General features: G+C 37.0%; 1 protein-coding gene across 1 annotated transcript in view; it reads left to right on the plus strand.

Moving 5' to 3' along the window:
- The first annotated feature begins 1,062 nt into the window (after positions 1 to 1,062).
- The window catches only part of LOC127423654 (protoheme IX farnesyltransferase, mitochondrial-like), a 65,616-nt gene continuing 52,256 nt past the window's right edge, over positions 1,063 to 14,422 (plus strand). Inside the window, exons 1-4 of the mRNA XM_051668161.1 lie at positions 1,063 to 1,187; positions 1,868 to 2,016; positions 3,862 to 4,150; positions 6,444 to 6,568. Of these exons, the coding sequence (XP_051524121.1) occupies positions 1,130 to 1,187; positions 1,868 to 2,016; positions 3,862 to 4,150; positions 6,444 to 6,568 (621 nt within the window). The 5' untranslated portion in view covers positions 1,063 to 1,129. The remainder of the gene's footprint in view (positions 1,188 to 1,867; positions 2,017 to 3,861; positions 4,151 to 6,443; positions 6,569 to 14,422) is intronic.

Genomic DNA, 14,422 nt, shown 5'->3' on the forward strand with positions numbered 1-14,422 from the left:
ACACGAGTTTCACAATTTGAGTTGAATTACTGAAATAAATGAACTTTTCCACGACATTCTAATTTATTGAGATGCACCTATATATATAAGTTTCCTATTATAGGCTTTTTCAGCAAATATTAAACAGTGAAACAGTTCAAAAAACAGCCATGTGTGACAGCTTTCCCCAACCTGACATTTATGAAAAACGCCCTTGCCAGTCACATCCTTCCAGTGTGATTTTGTTGTGTTCACTTGTTCACCCAAAAGCTTCAAAGATATTTTCAAGGCTCAGTAAGAAACTCATGTGAGTTTGAGACGGCATAAAGGGGAGTAGCCTAAATGATGAGAGAATGATCATTTCTAGCTAAACTATTCCTTTAAATGTGCCACCAAGGTAAAGTTATCTAGCTGCCTAATACACATGAGAGTTTTTGTCAAACTTGCACCTATTGTCATTGTTTTCCAGCAAATGTGTGTTTTTTATAATGGTCATAGAATTACATAATACCCCTTTTTGTACTAAATAAATAAAACTTATACCTTCATTCACACATATACAAGTATGTTGCTAAATAATTTTGTAATATGTGGTGGGGCCAGTTAAAAAATACTGACAGGGCAAAAAAAATCATTGTTGAGCCCTGCTATTTTATTTGAGTTTGGTGGATATAATAATAAAAAAATAATAAGAATAGAAAAAAATTATATATATATATATATATATATATATATATATATATATATATATATATATATACATATATGTGTGTGTGTGTGTGTGTGTGTAATTTAAGACAGTTTTGAAACATAAAAAAACACATACCCCCCCCCCAAAAAAAATACTTATCAATTAGATCAGTTGCTGGCACAAAAAAAATAAAAAAAAATAAATAAATAAAAAAATAATAAAACAGCATTAATTTCTAAACACTCAAGTAGCCTATGTGTTTCACTTAATTAGTATATTATTTAATATAAATATCAGTTCAGTTAGGTAGTTGTTTTACAGGAATGTAACATGATTGTAATGCACGTGGTACAAGTGAAACATCACCGGAAACACTTCCCTTGACGAAAGGGAGGTCAAGATGGCGCGCTGCTGCATGTGAAGGGGACTTACCGGGAACTGGTTGTTCGCTTTAAGAACATGTTCAAAACATCATGTAGCAGACTGACGGGAGTTTGGAAATACCTACCACGCGATGGTATTCATAATTATATTGTGCAGATGAAATATCTTGGGGTTTTAATTTGTTCCGTGATGAAATATTTGAAAGAATGCTAGTCGGTTAGCCTAGCCACTGAACCTTTACTGCAGCAGAATGACCTTAAAGTATCAAGACTTTTCACATTATTTAAACTTTTTTTTTTTTTTCAAGAATATTTAATAATGCACTTCACTGACGTGGTCATAAACATTTCTGCTTTTTGCTTGTGGATGTTGTATGCAAATCATCATACGACGCATATTACCAGCCATATGAAGTTTTATTATGATATGTAATATATTTGTGAAGGTTAGCATCTTAATATATTGTTTATATAATCCTTCGATGAACATAACTGCTGTAATTACAGGACATGCATATTGCAAATGTCTTATAACATGATATTATGCGATGCCACGTTAAATCGTGTTTGGGTGTGACGTCACATGGACGTTATCTACATTCATGAATATTTAAAGGTCATGTTTTGAAAGAGCACTCCAAATATCGTTTGTAAAATCGTTTTTGATGAACCGAACTGCTGTAACTACATGACGTGGATATTGTAGATGTCTTAAAACAGGATATGTGATGTCATGTCAAATCTTGTTTGGTATGACTTCACATGGATGTTATTATTTAGATGCATTATTGAGTGATGTCTTCTCATGTTGAAGGTTCGGTTGGTTTGGTTGTCAGCGTGCAGCCGAAGCTCATTGCAAATCCATCTAGGAGTCACATGAGTGCCAGGAGTCTGATTCGGCTCTGCAGAAAGAATCAAGCAGAATGGATCACATTCCAGCACTTCTGCTTCCTGAAGAGACAGGTATAGACAATGCTGCCATTGTGTGTGCATAGTCATTTATAATATCACTGAACAAGACAATTCTGCTCAACTTTTCTTGTGAGTAGATGGGTTTCCCAGGTGTTTATATAAATATTTTATAGCTATTTATTACACAGCTCTCTGGTATAGTTGATTCCGACTGGACATTTGTGGGATTTTGCTGTCAAATATTTTTGTAATGATTGATAAACTGTATAATTGACCGTTGCTTTACTCTCCTGTAGTGTCTCTCATATCACTCTGCAACCTATGTCTTCTCACATAACATGGCTCATTGTTCAGGATTTGTTTTAGATTATTTTTTATTTATTTTTTCCCCCTGCAAACATTTTCACTGGCCCCACCCCAGAAAAATATTATAATTTGTTTTAGCAATATTTTATTTTTATTATTTTTATTTAAAAAAAAAAATCTAGCAATGTTTGTGTATGTGCCATGAATAATATCTATATTTTTCATTAATTGTTAAATTTTCTTTGCAGTAAATTAGCTTTAGTGGACAATGATGGCATACAAAGCAAAACATTACTGATTTCTTTTTAAATTATTTTCAACCCATTCTAACTGATGCCTCCAAGATTATCACAAGTCATTATCACAATTTCAACAAAATCTCAACTATGTTAGCCAAGTTCAATACATCACAGAAATCCAAATGTTTAAGTTGCAAGGCATAAATAAATATGCACAAGATCAACAAATGTAACATTTAGCAGCAATGCAGCACATGCCTGATAGGGCAAGGGACAGTTCCGTCAACTGGCCCGAAATTGGAGGTCATCCTTATTGCAAGCCCTGCATAATAAAAAAGAATTTCAACTCAATATAATCAATATTTTATGTCCATTTATTTATTCGTTAAGCATGCATGCAATAAGTAAGAATGTACAGTCAGCACTTTGTTGTAGCAAAATAAACCCCATCAGATTAATAATAATAAAAAACAACAACAACTGATTACAGTGATTTGCGATAATGATTGGCTGACTTAACATTATCTTTTACATATTAAAACTGACATACAAGACTCACACACCAATTTTTACTATCAGGAGAAAATTCACCAAAGTGCTCATCTTGTCAGAACCCACTATCCATTAAACATATTTAACTGGACTGTCATACACATCTGAAGAACATGTATTATTCAGTTGATTCTTCTGAAAAGGTTTTTAATAAAGTGAATCCAAATTTAGTTTTAAGGTTTTTAGGAAAAATGAATCTTAAACACCTTATTTAACTCTATTTTAAAATAACTAAACCTGGTTCCTGCCATGAATATAGCCATAGAATTTTTATTTTTATTTTTTTTAATTATATTTATTTATCACACATATACATTTGCACATATACAGTGAAATTCTTTTTTTTCACATATCCCAGCTAAGCTGGGGTCAGAGTGCAGGATCAGCCATGATACAGCACCCCTGGAGCAGATAGGGTCAAGGGTCTTGCTCAAGGGCCCAACAGTGGCATCTTGGCAGTGCTGGGGCTTGAACCCCTGACCTTCTGATCAGTAACCCACTGGTGGCTGAGCCACCACTGCCCCAAAAGCTGGCATGGCGTAAAATATTAATCAAACAAACAAACGTATTAAAACTGACCTTTACCAATTGTGCAGTCAGTTTTCAGAATAACTAAAAACATAGGTTACAATCATTGTTTCGTTTTTCCTTTACAGTTATTAAAAAAGCACATTTTGGATATGCAAATCCATTATGCCTGTTTGAAAATAATTAAATGATTAAATGATCCTTACAACTGCATGATATGAAAAAGCATTTCTGTTTGCAGCTTTTAAACCATCTGTCTTTGTCCTCACAGTATATTAAGGGCAGCGATGGTCTGTGTCAAAGACTGAGACACAAGCAGGAGCCTGTTACCTCTGTTCTGGATGAGCAAGATGATTCGGCTGACAGACAGGTTCAGCAAATTCCAGCCATAAAGCCTGAGTCTGGTACTGTGGTGCAGCCATGTGACCCGCAGAACATCCAGAATGAACCAGAGGCGGCAAGGGAGGCACGTTTAGACGCCCGACAGTGGAAGGAGTTGAGGGTAGAATACAGTGATTTGCCGGGGATCTACGCACGACTCTCCAAAATCAAACTAACCGGTATGATATGGTAGTGATGCATTTAAACAAGGCTGTTGTGCATATTATTTTTGGAAGTAATCAAAGCTAAACTCTAAAGTTCAGGGAAGTTATAATGCCTCACTGTTTAAAAAACACATTAAGCGCTGAGTAGTCTAATTATTTTATAAAATGTTCATATGTTTAATGCTTATTATTTATATGGATCAAAATCTTTAATGTATTAATCTTTCAAACTTTCATCCTTTTATATTTGTGAATAATCATTCTGATAATTCATGCAGATATTGTATTTGAGAGTCAGTCTCTTTTGCCAAGAATTAATGTATTTCTGGTTACACTTTACAATGAGGTTGTGTTTGTTAACATTAGTAAATGCATTGGATATAATGAACACACAATGAACAATATATTTTTACATCATTTTTAAAAATCTTCATTAATGTTAATTAATAAAGATCCAATTGTTCATTGTTAGTCCCTGTTAATTTAGAATGCTTTAATTAACGTAAACTTTTAATTTGAAAAATGTGTTCGTGTATGTTGAAATTAACATCAACCAAAATCAGTAAGTGCTGAAAAACTATTGTTCATTGTTAGTTCATGTTATCTAATGTAGTTAACTCATGTTAATGAATACAACATTATTGTAAAGTGTTGCCATATTTATTAATGTATACTCTCACCTCCACTCAACATTTCTAAATCTATTCCACAAAATGTCACAGATTTTCACCCAAAAGTTGCACAATAGCTAAATGTATGTCTAGCCAACATCATTCTGACAGTGCAGTGTTGACAGACTTCTTGAAAAAAGTAGTGGCCGACCGATATATCACCAAGGCCAAGAAATCGGCTGATATTCAGGATTTTTTAATTATCGGCATTGGCCAATACATTTTCCATTTGGCATATTTTTGTTCTTTTTTTTTTTAAGGACCATAGGGAGCTGAGAACATGTAAATGTCTGAGACATGTAAACGACCAATCATAGTTTCTTCAGTTAGTGTTTCTAATTTCAATGCAATAAGAATGCTGATGTTTAGATTAAAAATAATGTAATTACCATTGTGAATGACACATTGTTTTGCTGTTTACAACAACTCTCGTGCGGGAGAGCCAGTCCTGCTCAGCTCTCACGCTAATCGGGTAGTAGTGGCGAGTGGGGTGGTTGACCGGCCCAACACTCGACCGGCACACCGGGAAAAGTCCAAGTAGGTGATTCAGCCCAACTAAACTAAACTGTCAGGAGATTGCTGCTTGCGCTGGATTCGCACGAGCGGGCAAGGGCAACCTTAAAGTAAAAGCGCTTCATGTGTACCATGAGTAAATGTCATATTCACTATGCACTGTATTTACAATGGGTTTGATTCAGTCTTTTGTGAGAAAATGCGATTTACTAATACGCACATGCCATCCATGGATGCTGGAGCACTGTGTGTACTGTTATATCCTTCTTCCTAATATATTATCAGTTTATTCATGTGCAAATAAATTACTAAATTTTGATTAAACTAAACAGAAATCAGAAGAAACTGCTATATACCATTTAAAATGCAATCTTATTTTTTAAAGATTCTTTTTTTTTACAAAGTTACAATTTTGTGTAAAATTGAGTAAATATAGTGCTAAATAAGAGTATTTATTTTTTTTAGCAATGTTAAATTGTGGATATCGGCATCGGCCAATTAAAAACCCATATCGGTCGACCACTAGAAAGAAGATAAGCAGATTATCCCTGGTACTCTTTTATACACAATTAAAGTGAAAGAGACCAGACATTGTCAAGTTCTAAAAATGACAACATCAGCAAAAAAAAAAAAAAAAAAAAACCTCATGAAAGTAGTCCGTACAACTCATGTGCTTATCTTTTAAAGCTGTCCAATAACTTTGTGTGAGGAACACAGAAATTGTTAAAAGTCACCGAGGCAGTTCTCAGATCTTGTTTTTAACCCTTTATTTATTATTTAACAAATTGACCGCAGAAGCTTTCATTTTAGGTCTCCTATTTCTAATGAATATTGGTTTGTCTTTTCAATTTTGTCTTTTTTTTTTGTGTGTGTGTGGTAAAAAATACATATTGCAATGTGGTTTTTGCTTTTTGCTGCAAGGGAAACAACTGAAAAGTTTCCATCTTTTTCAGTGTGAAATGCTGGTTAACTTCTAAAAAGAAAATATTCACACCCATGTTGACTGCATTTTCTGACCCTAGTACTCATTCATTTTTTGTCATTTAAATGTAATTATCTCAAGAAACTGTTTCAGCTCTATCAATAAACTATTTTATAACATCACCCTCTCTTTTTGACTGCAGCTCTTGTGGTTACTACGGCAGCTGCTGGCTATGCCATGGCTCCAGTGCCCTTTGACCCCATCACTTTTATGATGGCTGCAGTCGGAACGGGTCTCTCTTCCTGTACAGCCAATTCCATCAATCAGGTCAGTCACCCCAAGCAACTTCATAAAATAACTACACACTCTGCACAATGTGATTGAACCAAACACATAAAATGAGCCAGACAGTCTGACACCCAGCTGGCACAAGCCAGCAAATGTGAGACCACTTTATTTTGTGTGTGTTTTTAAATGTTTTTTGTTTTAAGCTGCACATTTATGATGTTGTGTATATTTTGGTCTTAAATTCATTTTAGATGTGAGTGAAGTGGTAAGTGATATACTGCTAACTCTGCCAAATTGATTAATTTGACAATATTCAGGGTTCCCGCTGATCCTTACAAGTCTTAAAATGTCTTAAATTCAGTTTTCCTAAATTTAAGATAATAAAAAGTCTTAAATATCTTAAATGATTCAACAAAAGACTTAATTATCTTAAATTTGGGGGCGTAAAGACAAGAATTGTGATATGACCTTATGTGATTATCAAACTTCAAAAGAATATGATTTGATTTAATAAATGCCTGCGCTGCATCCTTCAGAGTGAAAACGCAGCACTGTTGTATTTTCTTTAAGCATGTGTGGGCTTGTGATTGTTTCCAGCTGTTGCAGAGCAAGTCGCAATCATTAAGCCATATCGGAAATGTATGACAAGCAATTACTAATGATCAACTGTTGATGATGAGGAAAATGACAATGTTTACTTTTAATTGTTTATATTGTAATACGTTGTAGTTTACTGTAGTTGTGCACATTTTATTTCCCTTATCTGTTTGACTGAGCAGCTAGAAACAGGGAAGTGCTTAGATTTCAAAATAAGAATACCCGGTATCAAAAAGTACAGCGCTATGAATACCCCCCCCCACTTATTAGTATTTTGGTTGCACCATAAACTGCATTGGAATTTAATTCATTTGGGATTCTTGTAGCCTCTGTCTGGCCCTCCACATTACAGAATGGAAATACTATGTAGGCTACCAATTTTAAAAACTATTGGCAGATTAATTGTCTTTCTTTCAGCACATCATTGTATCAGCAAAATCCAATATTGGTTGACCTCTAAATTGTATTTATTTATATAATGGTACATAAACCAATTTTAATGTGATATATTTGTGGAAAAAGTATTTTAAACTTTTTTTAGATTTAGATTTTAGTGGGTTTGTTTTGGTATGGGGATACAGTATTAGATCTGTTAAGGTCTTGGAAAAAGGTCTTAAAGTCTTAAATTTGATTTTAAAAACTCTGTAGCAACCCTGATATTTATCAATTTTGAGAATTTTGTTTTATGACGAATTGCATGTTCACAAAATTTCAAATGCATATCAGTATAGAAATTAAAAAATTACAATCTTCTTCAAACAGAGGATATATTTTAAGATTATCGACCTTGGCCGAGAACCATTTTCGAGAAACGTTATAAATCCCCTCCTATGTCAGTTCCAGAATTTACAGACAGCCTTGTCAATTGAAGTTTTCCATTGTGGAGTTAAAGAGTAAATGTATTAAATAAATATGTAATTGATGTCTTTTTCTGAATCAGCTCTCTAGATATCAGTTTCGGCTTCGGCCAATGAAAAACCCATATGGGTCAACCATTAGCAGTGACGCAATAGCAAAACAAATGTACTGGCACCTTTTAGCTTGGTTTATTATCTTTCTAACAATGCAATTTTAGACATTTATTTAACAATTAGATGACTAAGGGATTATGTCTGACTACATGTTATAAGTAAAGTTGCAGTACCACAGCAGACAACACAAATCCAATTGTAGGTAATTACAAGTCCATTACCCACTTGTTTTTTTGTCTTATCCTTGACTTTGCAAGCGCAGTCCAGCTAGAGTAATTGCCTACTTGGCGGTCTGTTGATTTTTCTATTGTTTTGCTGTGTACAGCTAGATGGATGAAGTCTCACTGCACTGTTGGCAGCAGAGTTCCACTGTGCATTGCATGAACACCAACACAAACACTCGATATGGGCTCTCACATTGCACTTTGTCATTCTTTTAGAGAGGAAAAAAAATCAGTGCTTAAGTGAGCCAATTGTAGGACACATTTGGAGTCTTTTGCATTCCACTCCTGCTGTGTATCTAAAAAATACATTAGAGCAGATTAGCTCTTGATGCTTTTCAGATGAAAGCTTTTGCCAAGCTAGAGAAGAAACAGAGTGAGAGACGTACATTGTATATGTGTTTTGATTTACTCTAGCAGTAATCAGCATAATGCTCAAAGCGGAGTTCGTGGTTTTGCAGAAATGCTCTTTGTGACTCGAATATAAGCCAAATGGATGGCTGTTATGGCTGCAATGCCTTGAACTCCACCAAAATGCAGGTGTGGCCAGTAATTTGGAGAAGGTCATGATAACACCACTGGTTCGAGCCCTGATGGGTGTGAGCTCACCTGCTGACCTGTTTTTAACACTCCTCCGCCCTCTCTTTGACCTTAAATGGAAATGGTGGCTCTGTAATGAAACTACTCATTACTGTGTTGTTACTCTTTTACCTGACCTTGTTTTGAGTTGGTGGACTTTCATGTTGATGGCCTAGATGGTGCGGATATGAACGAGCAAATATTTGCTTCACAGACTGGGCATGAATAGGTTTCTTCATAGGCCATTGGCTTATGACTTATTGCTAACCCTTTTCTGTAACATACCCAGATTCCATAGATGTTTACATTTATATTTAGTCATTTAGCAGACTCTTTTATCCAAAGCGACTTACAAATGAGGAACATAGCAAGTAATTTGTCATACAAAAGTCAACAATATCTCAAAAGTTCTCAATGTGGTTGGAATAGTATAGAAGCTAGTGTAGAAGAAAGAGACATACAAGATATATATATATATATATATATATATATATGTTAAATATTAAGTGCATTTAGTGTGGATTGGTTAAATGTTTTCAGCTGGTTCTTGAATGTTGAGATGGTTTCAGTAGATCGTTTGGAGGTTGGAAGCTCATTCCACCACAGAGAAAGAGAATGATCATGAAGCAGACTTTGTGCCTCTATGCTACGGGACCACCAGGTGCCGCTCATTCATTGACTCAGAGAATAAGTTGGGACATAGAGCTGGAGGAGTTAATTGAAGTAAGAGGGTGCTGTTCCACAGGCTGTGCTGAAGGCCAGAGTCAAAGCCTTGAATTTGATGCGGGCAGCATCAGGTAGCCAAGGGAGTGAAATCAATAGTGAGGTTTTCATGAGCACTCTTTGGCTTACTGAAGACCAAACACGCTGCTGCTTTCTGGATTATCTGCAGTGGCTTATTCGTGCTAGCTGGGAGGCTGGAAAACATAGCATTACAGTAGTCAGTTCTAGAGTTGACCAGAGTTTGGATCTGGAGCTTTGCAGCATATTCTGACAGAAAAGGTCTGATTTTCCTGATTTTTTTTTGTGAAGTGTGAACCTACAAGACCCGGCGGTTGATGAGATGTGAGCAGTGAAGTTAAGCTGGTCATCTACCACCACTTGCAGTTTCCGAGCTGTCCAGGCTGGCGTTAGTGTAGTTGAACCAAGATGATTAGTGAGGTTGTGGTCAACAGATGGGTTGGCTGGGATCACGAGGAGCTCTGTGTAGGTCAGGTTGAGCTGAAGGTGATGTTCCTTCATCCAGGCTAAAATCTCTGAGAGACAGGCAGATATTTGAGCGGAGACGGTGGGGTTGTCAGGCTGGAACAACAGGTAGAGCTGTGTATCATCTGTGTAGCAGTGGTAGGAAAAGCCTTGAATGATCTGCCTATGACTCAAACCGTCCAAGCGCAGTTCTTGTGATGCCCAAGTCAGAGAGAGTGGACAGGAGAATCTGGTTGTTCACTGTGTCAAAAGCAGCATATAAGTCAAGGAGGATGAGGACAGATGATTGAGTGAGCTCTCACCAGTCACAGGGTTTCAGCTATTGACAAGAGGGCAGTCTCTGAGTGTCCTCTTTTGAAGCCAGACTGATTTTCTGTCGAGTAGGTTGTTCTGTGAATGATATGTGAATTTCTAAGGAACAGGTGGAGGCTGACATATTACCTAGTAGATTTTTTGTACTAAAAGTCCTGAGATACCTTATCAACATTCAAGGAAGGTGTCCTTTTGAAGTGGCTCTCTGATTTGAACAGTCAAATGTTATATTCACTCATACCTATTTGGTCTAAATGCCTTATTGACGAATATTGCCATTGTGATTTTGAACTGCGATATGATAAACATCTCATGCAAACGTCATTTTGCTGTTACATGGATATCAAGACTAAAAAAACAATGGCATAAAATCACAATAAAATCGTAATATTGGCTTGCAGGTTTGATTTCGCACACACTGTTTAACATGAGCTGTATCAGCAAAAAATTTAATGTTAGCATCCAGTCCACTTGAATTGTATATGATTGATTGTTTACCTTAGCTAAAAACTGCAATTCAATGGCTGAATACACTGTGAGTGAAGGCAGGCAGGTGGGCCCTCTAAATTTGTTGCATTTGATGTGCTGTCTTTGAAGTTCTAATTGAGCAGAAACAGTGAGGGGGATGGAATATTTAAAACAGGCCTTTCAATCACGTGTGGTCTTATATGCCAACAGGGATGTTGGAACACAGATATCAGGCGTTGGTTTTATGTAATCAGTTTGAGACACACAAAAGCATTTAAGTAGGATTTGGTATTTCTGATGTATATGTTGGTTTGCTTTGCTCCGTACTGTCTAGATGGCCTTGTGACTTCTGCAAGCATTTCTAGAGGTTCAGCCTGAAACTAATAGGCTTCCTGTGGCTTCAGAGGACATTTAATCCATAGGCTGTGGAGCTTGCTTTCTTGTGGCGAACACTTGACATTTGCAGGGACTCCTCACTCTACACGTTACACTATGGAAAGAGATTATGTCTGGCCTTCTGTCTCACTGCTGCCTAAAAGCTTTCGGTTGGTTTGCATTCTGTGTATGCGTACACACCCAGAAATGTTATTGCAACTGTAGTAGAACGTCATAGGAGCCAGAGGTAATAACTGAGGATAGTGAAATAATCTGGCAGGAAATGCAAAGAGACTGTGTTTTGATTTCTGTTACAGTGGACATATCATACATTTTATTAGGGCTGACTTGGAACATTATAAAAATATTAATTTTAAATATTAACAACATGGCCCAAATTATGCAATTCAGTTGCAATATGCTTAGCAGACGTAATAAGCAACACAACCAAAACTGAAGTAAATTTTAAAGTAAAAGATATCACGATTGTTTAAATTAAGATTGCAATTAATCTGAATTTTTTTTATTTATTTATTTTTTTATCCAGCCCTACATTTTTTATATATATATATATATATATATATATATATATATATATATAAGCAATATAACATGAGCAAGAGTGTGATATGGCCTTATATCAGCACTGCTGTGATTCGGCCACAGGCCGAGTGCCGTAGGTAATCACAGCAGTGCTGATTTAGGGCCATATAGCATGATTGTGAGTGTGATATTGCTTAAATATATATTTTGCTTATATACAACAGTTCAGTGAACATGAACTGAACATGAATAGTTCAATGAAAAAACGCATTTGTGCATGGAACTACAAATGATGCTCCCAAGCCTCTCAAAAACATAACTTCAGAACTACTTGCATCACAGCTTGGGCTGTTTCTAACATGTTATTGGAGAAACAAGGATGTGGGTGTGTGTGTGTGTGTGTGTGTGTGTGTGTGAGAGAGAGAGAGAGAGAGAGAGAGAGAGAGAGATGCAGTGTGTGCGATCACCTGTTGATGATGATGATGTAGTCTGTTAGTCAGCTTTCTGAAGATAATGTCATTTTGGTGAAATTCATCTTATTTTCTCGGTGGAAAAAATAGCCGTCCAAGCGGGGGTATTCCTCTCTATTTCGCGGTAGCCGGTGCACAAGAGTCTTTCACTATAGAAACCACAATGTCCTCTGCCATTTTGTCCTCTCCAATGTCGAAAGTCCGGAAAGAGGTAAGAGCCTTGAGTTTGTGTAATTAATCAGTCTGTTGTGTCTCTCAGCTTTGATGAGCCTTAATGCTGAAGTTGTTAGTTTAAAGCTGTTTAAAGCTGTTTCCTAGCTTTAGTAGTGTAGTAGTAATACGAGCGATCATGGAGTACTGTTGAATATAAACACTAAGTGACGCTGACCCACTTCACATCACCAACTGGCTCATATTCCACACAAAAATTGTCTTTTTCCGCCACCTGCTGGCTAAAATATGTAGTGTCACAAAATTAAATGCAAAGAGATAGATGACTCTTAACACATCTGCATTGCTCTTACACTTTTGTTTAGAACGGCACGAACACAAGCGGAGTGATACACACAGTGAAGCGTCCGAGTGATGATGGTGTGTGAGCTTTTATTTCTTTCATCACATTCCCAGTGGGTCAGAAATTTACATACACTTTGTTAGTATTTGGTAGCATTGCCATTGTTTAACTTGGGTCAAAATGTTTTGGGTAGCCTTCCACAAGCTTCTCACAATAAGTTGCTGGAATTTTGGCCCATTCCTCCAGACAGAACTGGTGTAATGGAGTCAGGTTTGTAGGCCTCCTTGTTTGCACACGCTTTTTCAGTTCTGCCAACAATTTTTCTATCAGATTGAGGTCAGGGCTTTGAGATGGCCACTCCAATACCTTGACTTTGTTGTCCTTAAGCCATTTTGCAGTAACTTTGGAGGTATGCTTAGGGTCATTGTCCATTTGGAAGACCCATTTGCGAGCAAGCTTTAACTTCCTGGCTGATGTCTTGAGATGTTGCTTCAATATATCCACATAATTTTCCTTCCTCATGATGTCATCTATTTTGTGAAGTGCACCAGTCCCTCCTGCAGCAAAACACCCCCACAACGTGATTCTGCAACCCCCATACTTCACGGTTGGGATGGTGTTCTTCGACTTGCAAGCCTCACCCTTTTTCCTCCAAACATAACAATGGTCATTCTGGCCAAACAGTTGTGTTTTTTTTTTTTTTTTCATCAGACCAGAGGACTTTTCTCCAAAAAGTAAGATCTTTGTCCCAATGTGCACTTGCAAACTGTAGTCTGGCTTTTTTATGGGGGTTTTGGAGCAGTGGCTTCTTCCTTGCTGAGCAGCCTTTCAGGTTATATCGATATAGGACTCATTTTACTGTGGATATAGATGCTTGTCTACCTGTTTCCTCCAGTATCTTCACTAGGTCCTTTGCTGTTCTTCTGGGATTGAATTACACTTTTCGCACCAACCTAGGTTCATCTCTAGGAGACAGAATGCATCTCCTTCCTGAGCGGTATGATGGCTGCACGGTCCCATGGTGTTTATATTTGCGTACTATTGTTTGTACATATGAACGTAGTACCTTAAGGCGTTTGAAAATTGCTCCCAAGGATGAACCAGACTTGTGGAGGTCTTGTGGCAGATTTCTTTAGATTTTCCCATGATGTCAAGCAAAGAGGCACTGAGTTTGAAGGTAGGCCTTAAAATACAGTGCATCCGGAAAGTATTCACAGCGCTTCAGTTTTTCCACATTTTGTTATGTTACAGCCTTATTCCAAAATGGATTAAATTCATTATTTTCCTCAAAATTCTACAAACAATACCCCATAATGACAATGTGAAAGAAGTTTGTTTGAAATCTTTGCAAATTTATTAAAAATAAAAAACCAAAACAAATCACGTTCATAGTGTTCACTTGCCATTATATCAAACACAGCGCTCTCCAGCCCCACGTGGTGGCTCATTAGGACGATTTGCCTCGGCTGTGCGATCCAGTTCACCAGACGCCCGTCCAGGTTCCGTGGCATCCTCTTCACTACGGTGCAGGGCGAGGGTGCCTCCGTCCGCTGGGTGGAGGTTGCCACCCTTCTGGCGAAGGGAGCAATAGAGCCCATACCCGTAGCCAAGTTGTGCGAGGGCTTTTACGAGGGTTT

The sequence above is a fragment of the Myxocyprinus asiaticus genome, chromosome 32 (assembly GCF_019703515.2).
Source record: "Myxocyprinus asiaticus isolate MX2 ecotype Aquarium Trade chromosome 32, UBuf_Myxa_2, whole genome shotgun sequence".
NCBI classification, from domain to species: domain Eukaryota; kingdom Metazoa; phylum Chordata; class Actinopteri; order Cypriniformes; family Catostomidae; genus Myxocyprinus; species Myxocyprinus asiaticus.